The sequence below is a fragment of the Gastrolobium bilobum genome, unplaced genomic scaffold (genome assembly GCF_033153095.1).
Source record: "Gastrolobium bilobum isolate Gb01-03AN ecotype WA unplaced genomic scaffold, APGP_CSIRO_Gbil_v1 utg21970, whole genome shotgun sequence".
Classification (NCBI taxonomy): domain Eukaryota; kingdom Viridiplantae; phylum Streptophyta; class Magnoliopsida; order Fabales; family Fabaceae; genus Gastrolobium; species Gastrolobium bilobum.
Window position 1 is genome coordinate 57,357 of NW_026899280.1, and position 16,318 is coordinate 73,674.

Sequence of the window (16,318 nt, forward strand, 5' to 3'; positions counted from 1 at the left end):
AGGATAAATTTTAAGTGAAAAAGTCAACATAGACCAATTTAAACCACTTTTCCACTCAAAAAATTGGGTCACCCTCTCTTTTTCTCTCTTCACGCGACCTCCCCCTTCCTCTGCATTTCATGGCCGATGCTTGAAAGGAGAAGAAGACAAGCTCATAGCTCCTTGTTTGGTCCATTTTTTTGAAGCTTTAGGTCTTAGGAATCTAACCCACCACTTGGTTCATTATGGATGGCTGTTTTTGAAGAGTTCTACTCTCTTTTCCTCTCTGTGCACTGTTCATGGCAGCTGCAAAAGTGGAGTTGTTTTCTTAGCTTGAAGCTTGGATAATCATCTCTTGGTCCTTGGGAGTTCATTTAAGGTATGAAACTTGAATTTGGTAGGTTGTTATTCAAGATACCAACTTAGGTTTTCTATGGATTTTCATGGAGTTCTTGTGATTATGTATGTTGATGTTAAATCATGGTTATGCATTGTTATTGGATGATAAAACTTGAAAAATGGATAGCCTAATCTTGATATATATTTCGACCCATGAAGGAAAAAGAGTGAGGATCAAGTGTTTGATGAAATGCCTATGTGGAATCATGAGTGTTGGAAAACAACAAAAATTTGTGTGAAAATCTTGTAATCCCACATGCCTATCTCTTGTGCATTTTCGACCTTGTGAGGAAAAAGAGGTGATGAAGCGTTTTTAATTATCATTTGATAAATGTCAATGGCTTGTGAGCTAAGTTAAGTTGGTTAGATTAATGAACTAATCAATTGAACCATGTGAACCTAATGAACCCTTGTATGTATGCCTCGACCTTCAAAGGGAAGAAATAATATATGGTTGTGTTTTAGGGTTATTTAAATGATAATTATGACTAGTGGGCCAGTTTGAAGTAATTGATCTAGCTAATGAGGTATTTGAATCATATGAACCCTTAATGGACCTATAGGTCATCATTTTGGACAATAACTTGTGGAACAAATAATTGAATTTATATAACGTGGCACAGGGGCTAATGATTGGTTCTTGTGTAATTCTATGTAAAATGAGTTAGTTTGCAACCAATTGAAGACATGAGAAATTGATGGAAACCTAGGTGTATGTTTCGGTCATACCTAGGGAAATAATGTTGAAATTGTAAATTTGATGCATCTAATGTGATGATTGCCTAGATTAATAAGCTAAGTTATTGGTTAATTGAAGTTTGAAAGGATTATGGTACCCTTAAGAGCATGGTTCGGTCATGTGGGGCTTATTAGGCTTGAAAGCTTAAATAAATGGTAATTGATACCTAGGAAGTATTCTTGTATCATTTCAAGTGTAAGTAAGTGTGTGGAACCAAGTTGGTTACTTAGCCAACAGGAGATTACCTTATATGGTCCTATATGTTAATTATAAAATAATTAGTAATGACTTGTGTAACACTCCGTTACCGGACTGGTGTATTCTCATCAATTATAATATTAAGCATAGTTACAATCACAACAATTATTTAAATTACGGATTTTTTCTTTCTTTTTATTACCGTTTGCACTTTTAAAACATCTGTGTTAAACATTTTACCAATTGTTAACTCAAAACTTATTGCGGAAGTAAATTACTATATCTTAACATCATACACAACTTGAATTTAAAGTTGCTAAGTGGTTCCCATAGACCAACAAAGTTTAAATACACACTTTTACATTTTTCAGATTTGAGGTACCTTTAGTTTTATAAAAAACGCACATGGACTACAAGTCCACAAATTTTCATAATTTATTATGTTAAACTAGACTCTTCTAGCTTTCGAACGAGGTATTACACGCCTCAATTGGAGTTCTATAACTTCGGATGCGCTCGCTGTAATTTAACTCCTCAAAACTATCAACACTCTGCGTGCAAGGCACCAAACATCCCTGACTGTTTTTGTCACTACGGGAGTTCTAATAATCCAATTTCTCTCAAATTTTTATACGATATATTAGACACCTATACCTTCAATTTTATATATCATAAGCCTAATTGAGTAAGAAATGAGGGAGATACAATTTTTGGAAGTTGCAAACCGAGAGCAGTGCCATTTTGCTATCTCTACTCATTTTGACACACAAGGCATTATACAACTCAGAATGACACTGATATGAATAAGGAGACAACACCTAGTGATCCATTGCAATTGCCAAATGGGCCAATAACAAGATCAAGGGCCAAGAAGTTTAAAGAAGCTCTTAGTGGGTTGATCCAGCAAATGTGGGCTAATCATGAAGACATCAAGTCCAAATTTAATCATGATTAGAATTTAAGTAATGCCATCAATGCGAGGGAGGTTGAGTGGAATGAGTAGCAATTTTCAATGTCAATTAATGCTTAGTGGGGCTGATAGCATTTTCAATGTTATTAATGCTTAGTGGGGTTAATTCACATTTCCAATGTTATTAATGTTTAGTGGGCTGATTAGAGTCTTTTCCTTTTCCAAGTTGTCGACTTTAAATTAGTGTCTTTTCATTTGCTAGTCTATTCCTATTCTTGGAAGGATTTTCCAAGTATAAATAAGGGAGGAAATAACTCTTGTAATCAGATTTTGAAGTTATAATATAATAAAGAGGTTTTTTCTTTTTGGTTCTTATCTAGAACTCTGAACTTATCAAGAAGTTTATTCTTGTGGCGTTCAACACAGACTTATCACTCACCTTCTTCTTTCTTGAATTTGGCGTCTTTATCCTTCTTATACCTTTGGTTCTTATCTTCCATAGAAAAAGGGTCAAGGTTCTATATTTCTTGTTTTAAAATTCTTGATTGTAGAAACGATCCTAACTAAATTAGCCTTGGGTCTCACTATTTTTGGTGAGGTTCATATATTTGGTATCAAAGCTAGTCTTCTAAATCAGGTTTGATCTATCCTTATTTTATTGTTAACCGTATTTTTTTTCCTTTTTGTGTCAACTACTCCTATTGGTACTGTTTAAAAAAGAGAGGAGGAAAAACGAAAAAAAAAAGTTATTAGTATCTTCAGAAGCAAGAAAAATAAAATACAAAAATCTAGTATCTTGAAAAGCAAAAAAAAAAAGAACGAAAAAAATAAAATCTTATCTAAATTGCTTGAGGTAAAAGCTTGTCTCTTTGAATTCTTTTCAGTTTTGTTCTTTTCTATTCCAATGTGTACTTCCCTTCCTACTTAATTTTAGTATTAGTACTTTCATTTATTGCCATTCCAACCTTTCTTTACCCATAATTCTTGACATAAAAAAAAAAATTCTCTTGTTCTTCTTGTCTCTTTGTATTACATCTTGTGATCTATTTGGATTTCTTCAATAAAACTTCAATTGAGTTCAGCTAAGAACTAAAAGAGAGAATTCAAAAGAGGGGGAAAAGGCAAAAGTGCGTGAGCTTATAAGAGGGTAAAAGCTTAATTTTGAAACACGAGTGTGAGGGCTGTTAATTGGGAGAGAAACATGTGAGCGTGTGTTTGTGAGGGTATTTAAACTTTTGTTTTTTGCAGATTAAAAGAATTATGTCTCAAGAAGATGCAAGTGATATTGAATTACCAGTTGAAAGAGAGCTTTTAGTGGCTAGAAGAGCTCTTAATGTGCAAGTTAAAGAAGATAAGGAGCTTTGATACCAAATGATATGAACCTCACCAAGAATAGTGAGACCCAAGACCAATTTAGTTAGGATCGTTTCTACAATCAGGAATCTAAAACAAGAAATAAAGAACCTTGACCTTTTATCTATGGAAGATAAGAACCAAAGGTATAATAAGAAGGATAAAGATTCCACACTCAAGAAAGAAGAAGGTGAGTGATAAGCCTGGTTTGAACGCCACAAGAACAAGCTTCTTGATAAGTTCAGAGTTCTAGATAAGAACCAAAGAGAAGAAACCTCTCAATTATATTATAACTTCAAAATCTGATTACAAGAGTTATTTCCTCCCTTATTTATACTTGGAACATCCCTCCAAGAATAGGAAAAGACTAGCAAATAAAAAGCCACTAATTTAAAGTTGACAACTTGGAAAAAAGAAAAGACTCTAATCAGCCCACTAAACATTAATGACAATGGAAATGTGAATCAACCTCACTAAGCATTAATAACATTGAAAATGCTATCAGCCCCACTAACCATTAATTGACATTAAAAATTGCTACATTCCACTCAACCTCCCTTGCATTGATGGCATTAACTAAATTCTGATCATGAATAAATTTGGACATGATGTCTTCATGATTAGCCCACATTTGTTGGATCAACCCATTAAGAGCTTCTTTAAACTTCTTGGCCCTTGATCTTGTTATTGGCCCATTTGGCAATTGCAATGGATCACTAGGTGTTGTCTCCTTATTCATATCATCCTCTCCCTCTTCAAAAGGATTTGTCCTCAAATTTGCACCTACATCAAAAGGAGATAAATCAGAAACATTAAATGTTGCACTAACATTGTACTCACCTGGGAGGTCAAGCTTGTATGCATTATCATTTATTCTCTCAATCACTTGAAATGGTCCATCACCCCACTTAAAACCCACATTATTATGTTAAACTAGACTTTTCTAGCTTTCGAACGAGGTATCACACGCCTCAATTGGAATTCTATAACTCCGGATGCGCTCGCCGTAATTTAACTGCTCAAAACTATCAACACTCTGCGTGTAGGGCACCAAACAACCCTTACTGTTTTTGTCACTACGGGAGTTCTAATAATCCAATTGCTCTCAAATTTTTATACGGCATATTAGGCACCTATACCTTCAATTTTATATATCATAAGCCTAATTGAGTAAGAAATGAGGGAGATACAATTTTTGGAAGTTGCAAACCGAGAGCAATGCCATTTTGCTATCTATACTCATTTTGACACACAGGGCATTATACAACTCCGAATGACACTGTTATGAATAAGGAGACAACACCTAGTGATCCATCGCAATTGCCAAATGGGCCAATAACAAGATCAAGGGCCAAGAAGTTTAAAGAAGCTCTTAGTGGGTTGATCCAGCAAATGTAGGCTAATCATGAAGACATCAAGTCCAAATTTATTCATGATCAAAATTTAGTTAATGCCATCAATGCGAGGGAGGTTGAGTGAAATGAGTAGCAATTTTCAATGTCAATTAATGCTTAGTGAGGCTGATAGCATTTTCAATGTTATTAATTCTTAGTGGGGTTAATTCACATTACCAATGTCATTAATGTTTGGTGGGCTGATTAGAGTCTTTTCCTTTTTTCAAGTTGTCAACTTTAAATTTGTGTCTTTTCATTGCTAGTCTATTCCTATTCTTGGAAGGATATTAGCGAAATCCATTTTAGTCCATGACAATAAAAAAGTACCAAATTGGTCCCTGAAGTTATGAAAAAAGGGCCACGTTAGTTCTTTTGTCAACTCCTCCGTCACGGTCAAACTAACGGTGCCAATGTGGCACGTTATCTGCTGACGCGGACTCCACGGTGGACACGGTGGAAAGCTGGACGACGACGTTTTGAACCAAAAGGATTGCAAAGCTTTCCATGGAAGCACGACGTCGTTTTACTTGAATCCAATTAATTGATAAAACCCAAATAATGAACCCTAAAATTGAAAAAAACCCAAATGCCTTCAATCGAACCCTAAACCGGAAACTCCATCCCCCAAATTGATGAGCAAATCTGTAAACAGCAAAACGCCCCTAGAATGTTTGCACTTTGATGATTGAAACTCGACGAAAGACATTCAGCCATCAACCGGATTTCTGGGCGTGGGAGAAGATGAGTGTTTCTTCTGGCATGGGGGGGCGGGTCAAGTGGGAGTAAATCAATAGGGGGAAGAACAATGGCAAGGACCACTGGTTGGAGGTGCAAATGTGGGAGACAAAGTATTGTCTATACCTCCAAAACTGAGAAGAACCCAAACAAGGCTTTCCTTGGGTGTCCTAATTTCAAGGTACGAATTTGTAATCTGCCCCTTTATTGAGTTGGAACACTTGCTAACCATGGTGTTTATTTTTTTCAGGAGAAGAAGCCCTATTGTGATTTTTTTAGATGGGTAGATGACATGTGTAATGAACCCATGGAACTGGAAGAAGCAAGAATTCACACTGTGGAGTTGGATGTTGCTGAAATGAACTTCAAGTTGAAGTATGTGGAGATGATGATGAGAGAGCAAGATGTGAAGATTACTGAGCAAGGAATGAAGCTTCATCAGCAGGAAAGAAAACTGAATGATGTATACCTGAAGATGGTGGAGGAGTTAGATAGGATGGACAAAAAAATTAGGACAGTTGATAGGTCAGCTAGGGTCTTAGGTGCTTGTGCTGCTGTGATAATGATCTGTATGTCTGTTGTTAGTGTGGTAAAAGTGAAAACAAGTGACCCAAATGTATTTTTCCTTCAGTGAATTGTAATGAGTACTCCTTCTTTATGTTATTCAAATTATGTGTTAGTTCCAATCTGTTTGTGTGTATTATCATATGGCCTAATTAGATTGCTATTGATAGAGATGCATAACTCATGAATTGCACATACAGAAGTTGCATACTGATATGCATAATGTTGTTACCGATTGCAAAACACGAGGGCCATTTAGGTCCCTTGCAATGTTACTCGAGGCACATTATGGTCCCTGACAAAATGCACAGTGGACTTAATGGTCCCTAACTTATTGCATAGTTATGCATGGAATGAATAAGCCATGTACAGATATAGATGCATAAATCATGAAATTGCTGTTATAGAAGTTCCATATTTAAAAGGGCTATAGTTGTGCACCAATGCAAAATATGGCATTGCACGAGGACCATTTTGGTCCCTAACAAAATGCACGGGGCCCTTATTGGTCCCCAAACAGATCAAAATAGTCACATTTCAAAACAGATGTTGTCCAGTACAAGTTCAAAACAGAAGACACATTTCAGTTACAGATGTTGTCCAATATGTCCAAACATATGACAAAATTAAAAAACAGTCCAAAATTAAACAGATGATCAGAAATTAAACAGATGATCAAAAAAACAGATGATCAGAAAATTAAAAATTAAAAAACAGGAAAACAGTAGTGCATAATAACATGCATCAACCCTGCATCATTCATCAGCTATCAACCAAAATAAATGGCACTTAACATGCATGTATAGAATATAACCAGAATCCACAATAATTGTCTTCCTAAAACTACAAAACAGTAGTGCATTACAAATAAAAGCCAACTAATAGGAATCATAAGTGAGGCCTATAAATACAATCTTGGCCATGCATCAAAATGATTACATTATATCTGTAAAGGCCTCCAAAAAAAATGGCCAGAATTTACAAAAAAAGGGCATTATATCCACTCATTTCCAGTTGGCTTATGCACTACTCCCTTGTTCTTCTTCAACATCATTTTTAAATAATTGAAAACTCACAAACTCCATTCCTACCTCTAAGTGTACATGACCAAACTCTTCATGCACATTAAATTTTGGATTTACAACCTTTCATCCTCTTCAGCACCACTTGAAGGAGGTGTGTTCAACTCTTCAGAGTTATACCCATAGCCACCCTCCTCGAACGACATTGACTTCTCATCCTCTTCCATTGTATTTTCCCCTGCCAACTCTTCAACCTGCTTTTTTTTCTTCCTTTTTTGCTTTTTTTTTTCGACAGCTTTACCCTTCCCCTTGCACTCCTCTTCACTCTCTGTTTCTGTATCATACATAGGTGGAGGAGGTTTATATGTCTCATCCTCCACACTATCTTCTGAATCAGTAGAAAACCCATGACCATTGCCACTATCATCCTCATCACCATCACTGCCACCCTCATCCTCCAACCCATCACCACTGCCACCCTCATCCTCCAATCCATCACCACTGCCACCCTCATCCTCCTTCCCACCACTGCCACCCTCATGTGCATGTGCAATAACTTCTTCCGGTGAAACATAGACAGGGGTTGCAATGCAATCTTCAAAATAAATTTCTATGAGCTTGCCATTACTCAATGCAGCCTTGACCATCTCCACAATATCAACGTCCGTATTCAAAGGCCTCAAACCTACGTCTAAATTCGTTGCGTTTGGCATGAGCCACAACATTTGCTTACACGTCTCATACCTATAACCCTTGAACAGAGTATCAAGGTCACGCAGGTTGACAAAGTCAGCATCCATCTCAGGTAAGTCAACCATTTTTCCATTTACATAGGTTAGGGCCCCTTTATCATCTCTCTTCAACACACCCCCATGATGATACCTTATCACTATGTATTCATCCATCTGGAAAAAAATCAACACAGGGCTGTAAATTACAATAAATTCATGCAAACATCAGGGTCCACAAACCAAGTTAAAAAATGGCAATAACCATATACATCAAACTCATCATTGCCGAGAGGGGGGACAAGCCAATAACGTGGAAAAAAATTGCACCTTTACAAATTATGCATGCACTAAAAAATTGGTGACCACAATGCACTAAAAAATGGCAATATACTTCACAAACCGGTAGTGAAGGGGACCACATACATAAATGGGTATTTTTTTTTAAACCCTAACCATGATAACTCACAATGGAGCGCACATGGGGGACCATCCTCCAACAAAGAATAGACAACATGAGGTGAGGGGGGACCACAAATATTGAAGATTTTCTAAAAAAACACTTACCTTACTGCATGTAAGAAAACCAGCAGACTCGAACTTCCCTTCACCACCACAGGACCAGCCTTTCGACAACCTTCAAAGTCCACGCTCGATTGCCTTCCCTGCAACCACCGTATTCGACAACCCTCACCGTTCAACGAAGCTTCCAGTGGAGGTCAACAATGGTCTTCCAATCATATGCAATAACTTAGTGAAAAAAACGAGTCTCCACGGTTACTTGCAGTGTTGGTGCCTCTTGATTTCTCAAGAATAAAACGATGTCGTTTGGTCCTTTTGAAAGCTTTGCAATCCTTTTGATTCAAAACGTCATCGTCCAGCTTTCCACCGTGTCCACCGTGGAGTCCGCGTCAGCAGATAACGTGCCACATGGGCACCGTTAGTTTGACCGTGACGGAGGAGTTGACAGAACGACTAACGTGACCCTTTTTTCATAACTTTAGAGACCAATTTGGTACTTTTTTATTGCCAGGGACTAAAATGGATTTAGCTAATATTGCTAGGGACCAAAAATGGTGTTTACTCTAATTCTTAGTGGGGTTAATTCACATTACCAATGTCATTAATGTTTGGTGGGCTGATTAGAGTCTTTTTCTTTTTTCAAGTTGTCAACTTTAAATTAGTGTCTTTTCATTGCTAGTCTATTCCTATTCTTGGAAAGATTTTCCAAGTATAAATAAGGGAGGAAATAACTCTTGTAATCAGATTTTGAAGTTATAATATAATATAGAGGTTTCTTCTCTTTGGTTCTTATCTAGAACTCTGAACTTATCAAGAAGCTTATTCTTGTGGGGTTCAACACAGACTTATCACTCACCTTCTTCTTTCTTGAATTTGGCGTCTTTATCCTTCTTATACCTTTGGTTCTTATCTTCCATAGATAAAGGGTCAAGGTTCTTTATTTCTTGTTTTAAAATTTCTGATTGTAGAAACGATCCTAACTAAATTGGTCTTGGGTCTCACTATTCTTGGTGAGGTTCATATCATTTGGTATCAAAGTGAGTCTTCTAAATCAGGTTTGATCTATCCTTATTTTATTGTCAATCCGTTTTTATTTCTATTTCATTCTCCTTCTTGTGTCAACTACTCCCATTGCTACTATTCAAAAAAAGGAAAAAGAATCTTAGTATCTTCAGAAGGAAAAAAAAAAAACAGAATCTAGTATCTCTAGAAGCAAAAAAAAAAAAAAGGAAGGAAAAAAAAACGAAAAAAAAAATCTGATCTAAATTGCTTGAGGTGAAAGCTTGTCTCTTTGAATTCTTTTCAGTTTTGTTCTTTTCTATTCTAGTGTGTACTTCCCATCTTACTTAATTACAGTTATTAGTATTTAAATTCATTGTCATTCCAACCTTTCTTTATCCTCTAATTCTTGACATAAAAAAATATTCTCTTGTTTTTCTTGTCTCTTTGTATTACATCTTGTGATTTGTTTGAATTTCTTCAAGAAAACTTCAATTGAGTTCAGCTAAGAACTAAAGGAGGGAATTCAAAAAAGGGGAAAAGGCAAGAGTGTGTGAGCTTATAAGAGGGTAAAAGCCTAATTTTAAAACACGAGTGTAAGAGCTATTGATTGGGAGAGAAACACGTGAGGGTGTGTTTGTGAGGATATTTCAACTTTTGTTTTTGCAAGAAAAAAAATGTCTCGAGGGTGATGCTCAAATTCCTAAACAATTCAAATTTTATTTTGAAGCCATGACACAGAGATTTGAAAGATTGAACTTCAGGTTCGATGAAATGCAAGATAGAATAGAAAGAGTTGAACAAAGGGAGCAACAACCCAGAATTTCAGAACATCAAAATGAAGATAAAACCAATTCTACGATTGATATGAGGCAGAATGAGCGTCGAAATGAAGGAAGAAGAGTACATAATGAAGAAATGGTTGATAATAACCTAGAAAGTATCAAGATGAAGATTCCATTCTTCCAAGGCAGAAATGATCCAGAAGCTTACTTGGAGTGGGAAAGAAAGATGAAGTTGGTGTTTGATTGTCATAACTACTCTGAGTTGAAAAAGGTAAAATTTTTTGCCATAGAATTTTCTGATTATGCTATTGTTTGGTGGCATCAATTTGTGTCAAACAGGAGGAGACATGGTGAAAGACCCATTGAAACATGGGAGGAAATGAAAGCTGTCATGAGAAGGCCATTTATTCGAAGTCACTACCATAGGGACTTGTTTCAGAAATTACAAAGTCTCACACAAGGTTCTAAAAGTGTTGAAGACTATTTCAAGGAGATGGAGACAACCATGATTCGAGCCAATATAGATGAAGATTGTGAAGCTACTATGGCCAGATTTTTGCTTGGCTTAAATCGGGACATTGCAAATGTGGTAGAATTACAACATTATGTGGAGTTAGATGACATGGTGCATATGGCCATAAAGGTGGAGAGGCAACTGAAAAGGAAGGGTACCATGCGTATGGGGCAGAATTCAACTTCTCATTCAAGACCAAGATGGAATAAAAATGAAGAGAAGCCTCATTTCAAATCTCCAGTTGGTTCCTCTAAAACCAACCAAGTTGTGAACACTTCCAGCCAAGGTAAAACTGAATATCAATCCTCTAGAAATAGAGACATAAAATGTTTTAAGTGTTTGGGAAGGTTATATTGTTTCTCAATGTCCAAACAACAAAATCATGATTTTGAAAGATAATGGTGATATTGAAAGTGAAAGTGAATCTGATAATGAATCCATGCCTTCCTTAGAAGATGCAAGTTGTAAGAACCCGCACCGTTAATTAAGGAAATGAATTAATTAATAATGTGAAATTAGGAAATAATTTCATAATTGACCCTAATAATTATTATGAGGCTTTAATAATTATAGTAAGTGAGTTATAATGCTGAAAGTCACTTTTCTGACGAAAAATGCAGATACCGGTTTTGCTAGTCGGTATAAATGCGTACCGTTGAAGTATCCCGGAAAATTATAATAAGCGCATGAATATTTCTAGAATAATATGTAGGACTGTGATTTCAAGTTTCAAGTTAAAATAATGAGAACTGATGCCAGAACTGATACTGGCTATGCAAAAGCGCGTACCGGAAAGGTGCTGCGAAAATTAATATAAAAATATGATAAATCTTGTAAAATTGAGTAGGTTCGGAATCCTAATTTTGGGATTAAAATGCTAAGCGTAGCTATTATTGTTAATATTGTGTGTTTAAAGCTTTAGTGCCTATATATACAACTTTTGCACTAAACCCTAGGCATTCCCTATTTTTTCTACGTGGCTTTGGTGGCTGATCTGCCCTTAGGCACTGTTCCATTGCTGGTCTTCTTGCACCTTGTGAGTCAAGTGGCCTTTTCTTCCTTGTTCTTCATTGAATCTTCTCCCAAACACTTGAGTGAGTGAGGGCTGGCCTTGGTTGTGAGTAGGGAACCTTTTTCTGAGTCTAGGTTCAACATTTGTGAGGCTTTAGGGGCTGTGATTCTGAGTTTGTGAACTACCTTAGTGGAGGCTTGGTTCATGACTTGTGTGGTGCCAAGAAATGATCTTTTGGCTTAAAGGACCAAGCTTGGTGGTCAAATTCGTGTCTTGCCTTAGTTTGAACCTTGGTGCTGAGTTGAGTGCCCCTTGTGTGTCTCATTTTCGAAGTTTGAAGCTCTTGAGGTGAGCCTTGATCATCTCTTTGTCATTTTGGAGTTTTTAGCTTGTTTAATCGATTAATAAGTGAAACTCTAACCATTTGAGTAAAAGAAGGTGTTTCTGAGTTCATAACATGTTGGTGTTCATCTGTTTTAGGGAGTCATTGGACTCCCAATCACGTTTGGACTCTTAAAAATGGGATTATGCAGATCACTGTTCGTATTTCTGCATTCTGGTGAAGAAGTATTCGAATACTTTTCGAGTGGTATTCGAATACTTGTTCACTGGTAGTCGAATACTCCTTGCAGGAGTATCCGAATACTTTTCTGGGAAGAAAAGTATTCGGATACCTTTGAAAAAGTATTCGAATACTTAAATGAAAGTAATCGAATACTTTCTGGAGAGCTGGAGTATTCGAATACTACTCGTGGAGTATTCGAATACTTCCTGCAGAAACAGCATGCAATGAGTTAAAATGAGTAAGAAAGACTTAATCATTTAGTGTAATCTTGAGTAATGATTATTGATGATTAATTATTGCTCAAACAGTTTGTGATTGTGCTGTTTGTGGGCCTTGAGCTAGTGTGGACTTTTGGCATTGGATAGTTAGCTTGCAAGGTAAGCTTTCGTGTCCTCGGTTTAGCCATTGTTGGTTCCACCATGTCCCATGGGGGTATGGTTATATGCATGATGTTGTTTTCATGATATATTGATTTGTTGAAATGCTGTTGAGCTGTTATATGCGAGTGCCTTTATGATATGCATGTGGTGTTCTACCTATACGGTAAGTCTGAGTATGTGGTACATACAAGAGGGTGAGGCTGTGGGTGAGGTGCAAGCGATGTTCCTTGTACTAACTGTAGGTAATAGACGTATACTGCATTTCTCTGGCCAGTAGAATAGTTATAACACACATGGCATGAATACCTGTTGCACTGCATTGAGTTTTGGAACTTATACTGTTAAATGCTTTTGAACTGATATTGCACGTGTAAGTGAGCTTGGGGTGGAAGATCCTTGAAGACCCCTTGTCTTACTGAGATTTCTTGTTTAGAGATCTTACCCCACGTTTGGGGATGCTTATTTCAGGTTCAGGTAACTTGGGGGCTGATGCCTCTGGCGGCAAGAGGCCGGAGCTCAGTTGATGATTATTGCTGTTTATATGCTGTCATGTTTGGATGCTGGATATATATGCTGATGTTATGTTTTTAGCTTACTTTTAGTATGTTGCTGTTGTTGAGACTTCTGTTGGGCTTGTTGCCTTATTTGGGTGAGCATGAGGTTTGTCCATGCCACTTTGATTTCTGTTACGTTTAAGTTATCTGAGTTGTATAAACTATCAGGGTTGTCCGGTCTACGTGTTGTAGTTCCGTGACTAGAGACATATTTATGTTGTTAATTTAATGAGGTATTTTAGTTAGAAGTCCTTGCGATTTACATACAGGCAATGTTTATTAAATGATTAAGTAAGCAAGTTGGTAATGATAATGACGTCATAATTGAAAAGAAAAAGATATTCCGCATTTTTAATTAAGCGTAACTTAATACGATGACATGATAACATACCGGATATATACGTGGTGTTACACAAGTGATATTGAATTACAAGTTGAAGGAGAAAATATTTAATGGCTAGAAGATCTGTTAATGTGCTAGTTAAAGAAGATAAGGAGTTGCAGCGAGAAAATATTTTCATACTAGATGCAATGTAAAGGACAAGGTGTGTTCCATGATTATTGATGGAGGAAGTTGTACAAATGTTGTTAGTACTAGTTTGGTGGAGAAGTTAAATTTAGCAACTCTAAAGCATCCTAGACCATATAAACTACAATGGTTGAATGATTGTAGAGAAATCAAGGTGAACAAGAAAGTGGTAGTTCCATTTTCAATTGGAAAGTATAAGGATGAGGTGTTATGTGATGTTGTGCCAATGCAAGCTGGGCATATTCTCTTAGGGCGTCCGTGGCAGTTTGATCGACGTGTGATGCATGATGGGTACACTAATAGATACTCATTGGTTATGAATAACAAAACCATTACTCTTGCTCCTTTAAGTCCAATACAAGTGTATGAGGATCAAGTAAGGTTGAAAAAAGAGAGTGACCATAAAAAAGAAAGAGAAAATCAGAGAGAAAAAGAGAGTGAAAAACAAGTTCAAAAAGAAAAGAGAGAGAAAAAGAGAACTTATTTGTCAAAGTTGGTGAGATTAACAAAACATTGGTCTTAAAACAGCCTATGATTGTACTCTTGTATAAGGAGGCTTGTTTTAACACTAATGAAGTTGATTCTTCTTTGCCTAATGCAATTGTTTCTGTTTTGCAGGATTTTGAGGATGTGTTCCCTGAAGAAATACCCGATGGTTTATCACCAATAAGGGGTATAGAGCACCAAATTGATTTCATACCAGGAGCAACAATTCCAAATAGGCCAGCATATAGAACCAACCTTGAAGAAACAAAGGAACTCCAAAGGCAAGTTAATGAGCTTATGCAAAAGGGGCATGTGCGTGAGAGCAAGAGTCCATGTGTTGTTCCAGTATTGCTTGTGCCTAAGATGGTTCTTGGAGGATGTGCGTTGACTGTCGCGCCATCAACAATATCACTGTAAAGTATAGACATCTCATTCCTAGAATTGATGATATGCTAGATGAGTTGCATGGTGCATGTGTTTTTACTAAAATTGATCTTAGGAGTGGATATCATCAAATCATAATGAAAGAAGGTGATGAGTGGAAAACTGCATTCAAAACAACATATGGGTTGTATGAATGGTTGGTTATGCCGTCTGCTTTAACTAATGCGCCCAGCACCTTTATGAGGTTGGTGAATCATGTTCTGCGTGCATTCCTTGGAAAATTTGTGGTTGTATATTTTGATGGCATTCTGATTTATAGCAAAAACTTGAATGAGTATGTTGAGCATTTAAAACTTTTTTTGAATGTTTTAAGGAAAGAGAAGTTGTTTGCAAATCTAAAAAAATGTTCTTTTTGTACCAACAAGATTGTGTTCCTTGGTTTTGTAGTTAGTTCTAAAGGGATAGAGGTGGATGAAGAAAAGGTAAAAGCAATTCAAGATTGGCCTAGTCCTACTTGTGTGAGTGAAGTTCGAAGTTTTCATGGACTGACTAGTTTTTATAGACGGTTTGTGAAGAACTTTAGTAGCCTAGCAGCACTATTGATTGAGGTTATTAAGAAAAATATGGGTTTTAAATGGGGTGATGGACCATTTCAAGTGATTGAGAGGATAAATGATAATGCCTACAAGCTTGACCTCCCAGGTGAGTACAATGTTAGTGCAACATTTAATGTTTCTGATTTATCTCCTTTTGATGTAGGTGCAGATTTGAGAACAAATCCTTTTGAAGAGGGAGAGAATGATATGAATAAGGAGACAACACCTAGTGATTCGTTGCAATTGCCAAATGGGCCAATAACAAGATCAAGGGCCAAGAAGTTTAAAGAAGCTCTCAATGGGTTGATCCAACAAATGTGGGCTAGTCCAAATTTATTCATGATCAGAATTTAGTTAATGCCATCAATGCAAGGGAGGTTGAGTGGAATGAGTAACAATTTTCAATGTCAATTAATGGTTAGTAGGGCAGATAGCATTTTCAATGTTATTAATGTTTAGTGGGCTGATTAGAGTCTTTTCCTTTTTCCAAGTTGTCAACTTTAAATTAGTGTCTTTTCATTTGCTAGTCTTTTCCTATTGTTGGAGGGATGTTCCAAGTATAAATAAGGGAGGAAATAACTCTTGTAATCAGATTTTGAAATTATAATATAATTAAAAGGTTTCTTCTTTTTGGTTCTTATCTAGAACTCTGAACTTATCAAGAAGCTTGTTCTTGTGGCGTTCAAACCAGACTTATCACTCACTTTCTTCTTTCTTGAGTGTGGCATCTTTATCCTTCTTATTCCTTTGGTTCTTATCTTCCATAGATAAATGGTCAAGGTTATTTATTTCTTGTTTTAAATTCCTGATTGTAGAAACGATCCTAACTAAATTGGTCTTGGGTCTCACTATTCTTGGTGAGGTTCATATCATTTGGTATCAAAGCTCCTTATGCTCTTTAACTTGCACATTAAGAGCTCTTCTAGCCACTAAAAGCTCTCCTTCAACTGGTAATTCAATATAACTTGCAT

General features: G+C 36.5%; 1 protein-coding gene across 4 annotated transcripts; it reads left to right on the forward strand.

Annotated features, from left to right (window-relative positions):
* Positions 1-65: 65 nt before the first annotated feature.
* LOC133289145 (uncharacterized) lies at positions 66-15,814 on the forward strand. 4 transcript variants are annotated; one of them, XM_061487015.1, is made up of 4 exons: positions 66-358; positions 10,273-10,558; positions 10,667-11,127; positions 13,267-13,580. In XM_061487015.1, the coding sequence occupies exons 2-4, from the start codon at positions 10,275-10,277 to the stop codon at positions 13,320-13,322; spliced, it is 801 nt and encodes a 266-aa protein (XP_061342999.1). In that variant the 5' UTR covers positions 66-358; positions 10,273-10,274; the 3' UTR covers positions 13,323-13,580. The 4 variants fall into 4 exon arrangements, 1 of the variants encoding a protein (XP_061342999.1); XR_009748457.1 differs by lacking the exons at positions 10,273-10,558; positions 10,667-11,127; positions 13,267-13,580 and adding exons at positions 14,500-14,995; positions 15,511-15,814; XR_009748456.1 differs by lacking the exons at positions 10,273-10,558; positions 10,667-11,127.
* The last annotated feature ends 504 nt before the right edge of the window (positions 15,815-16,318 follow it).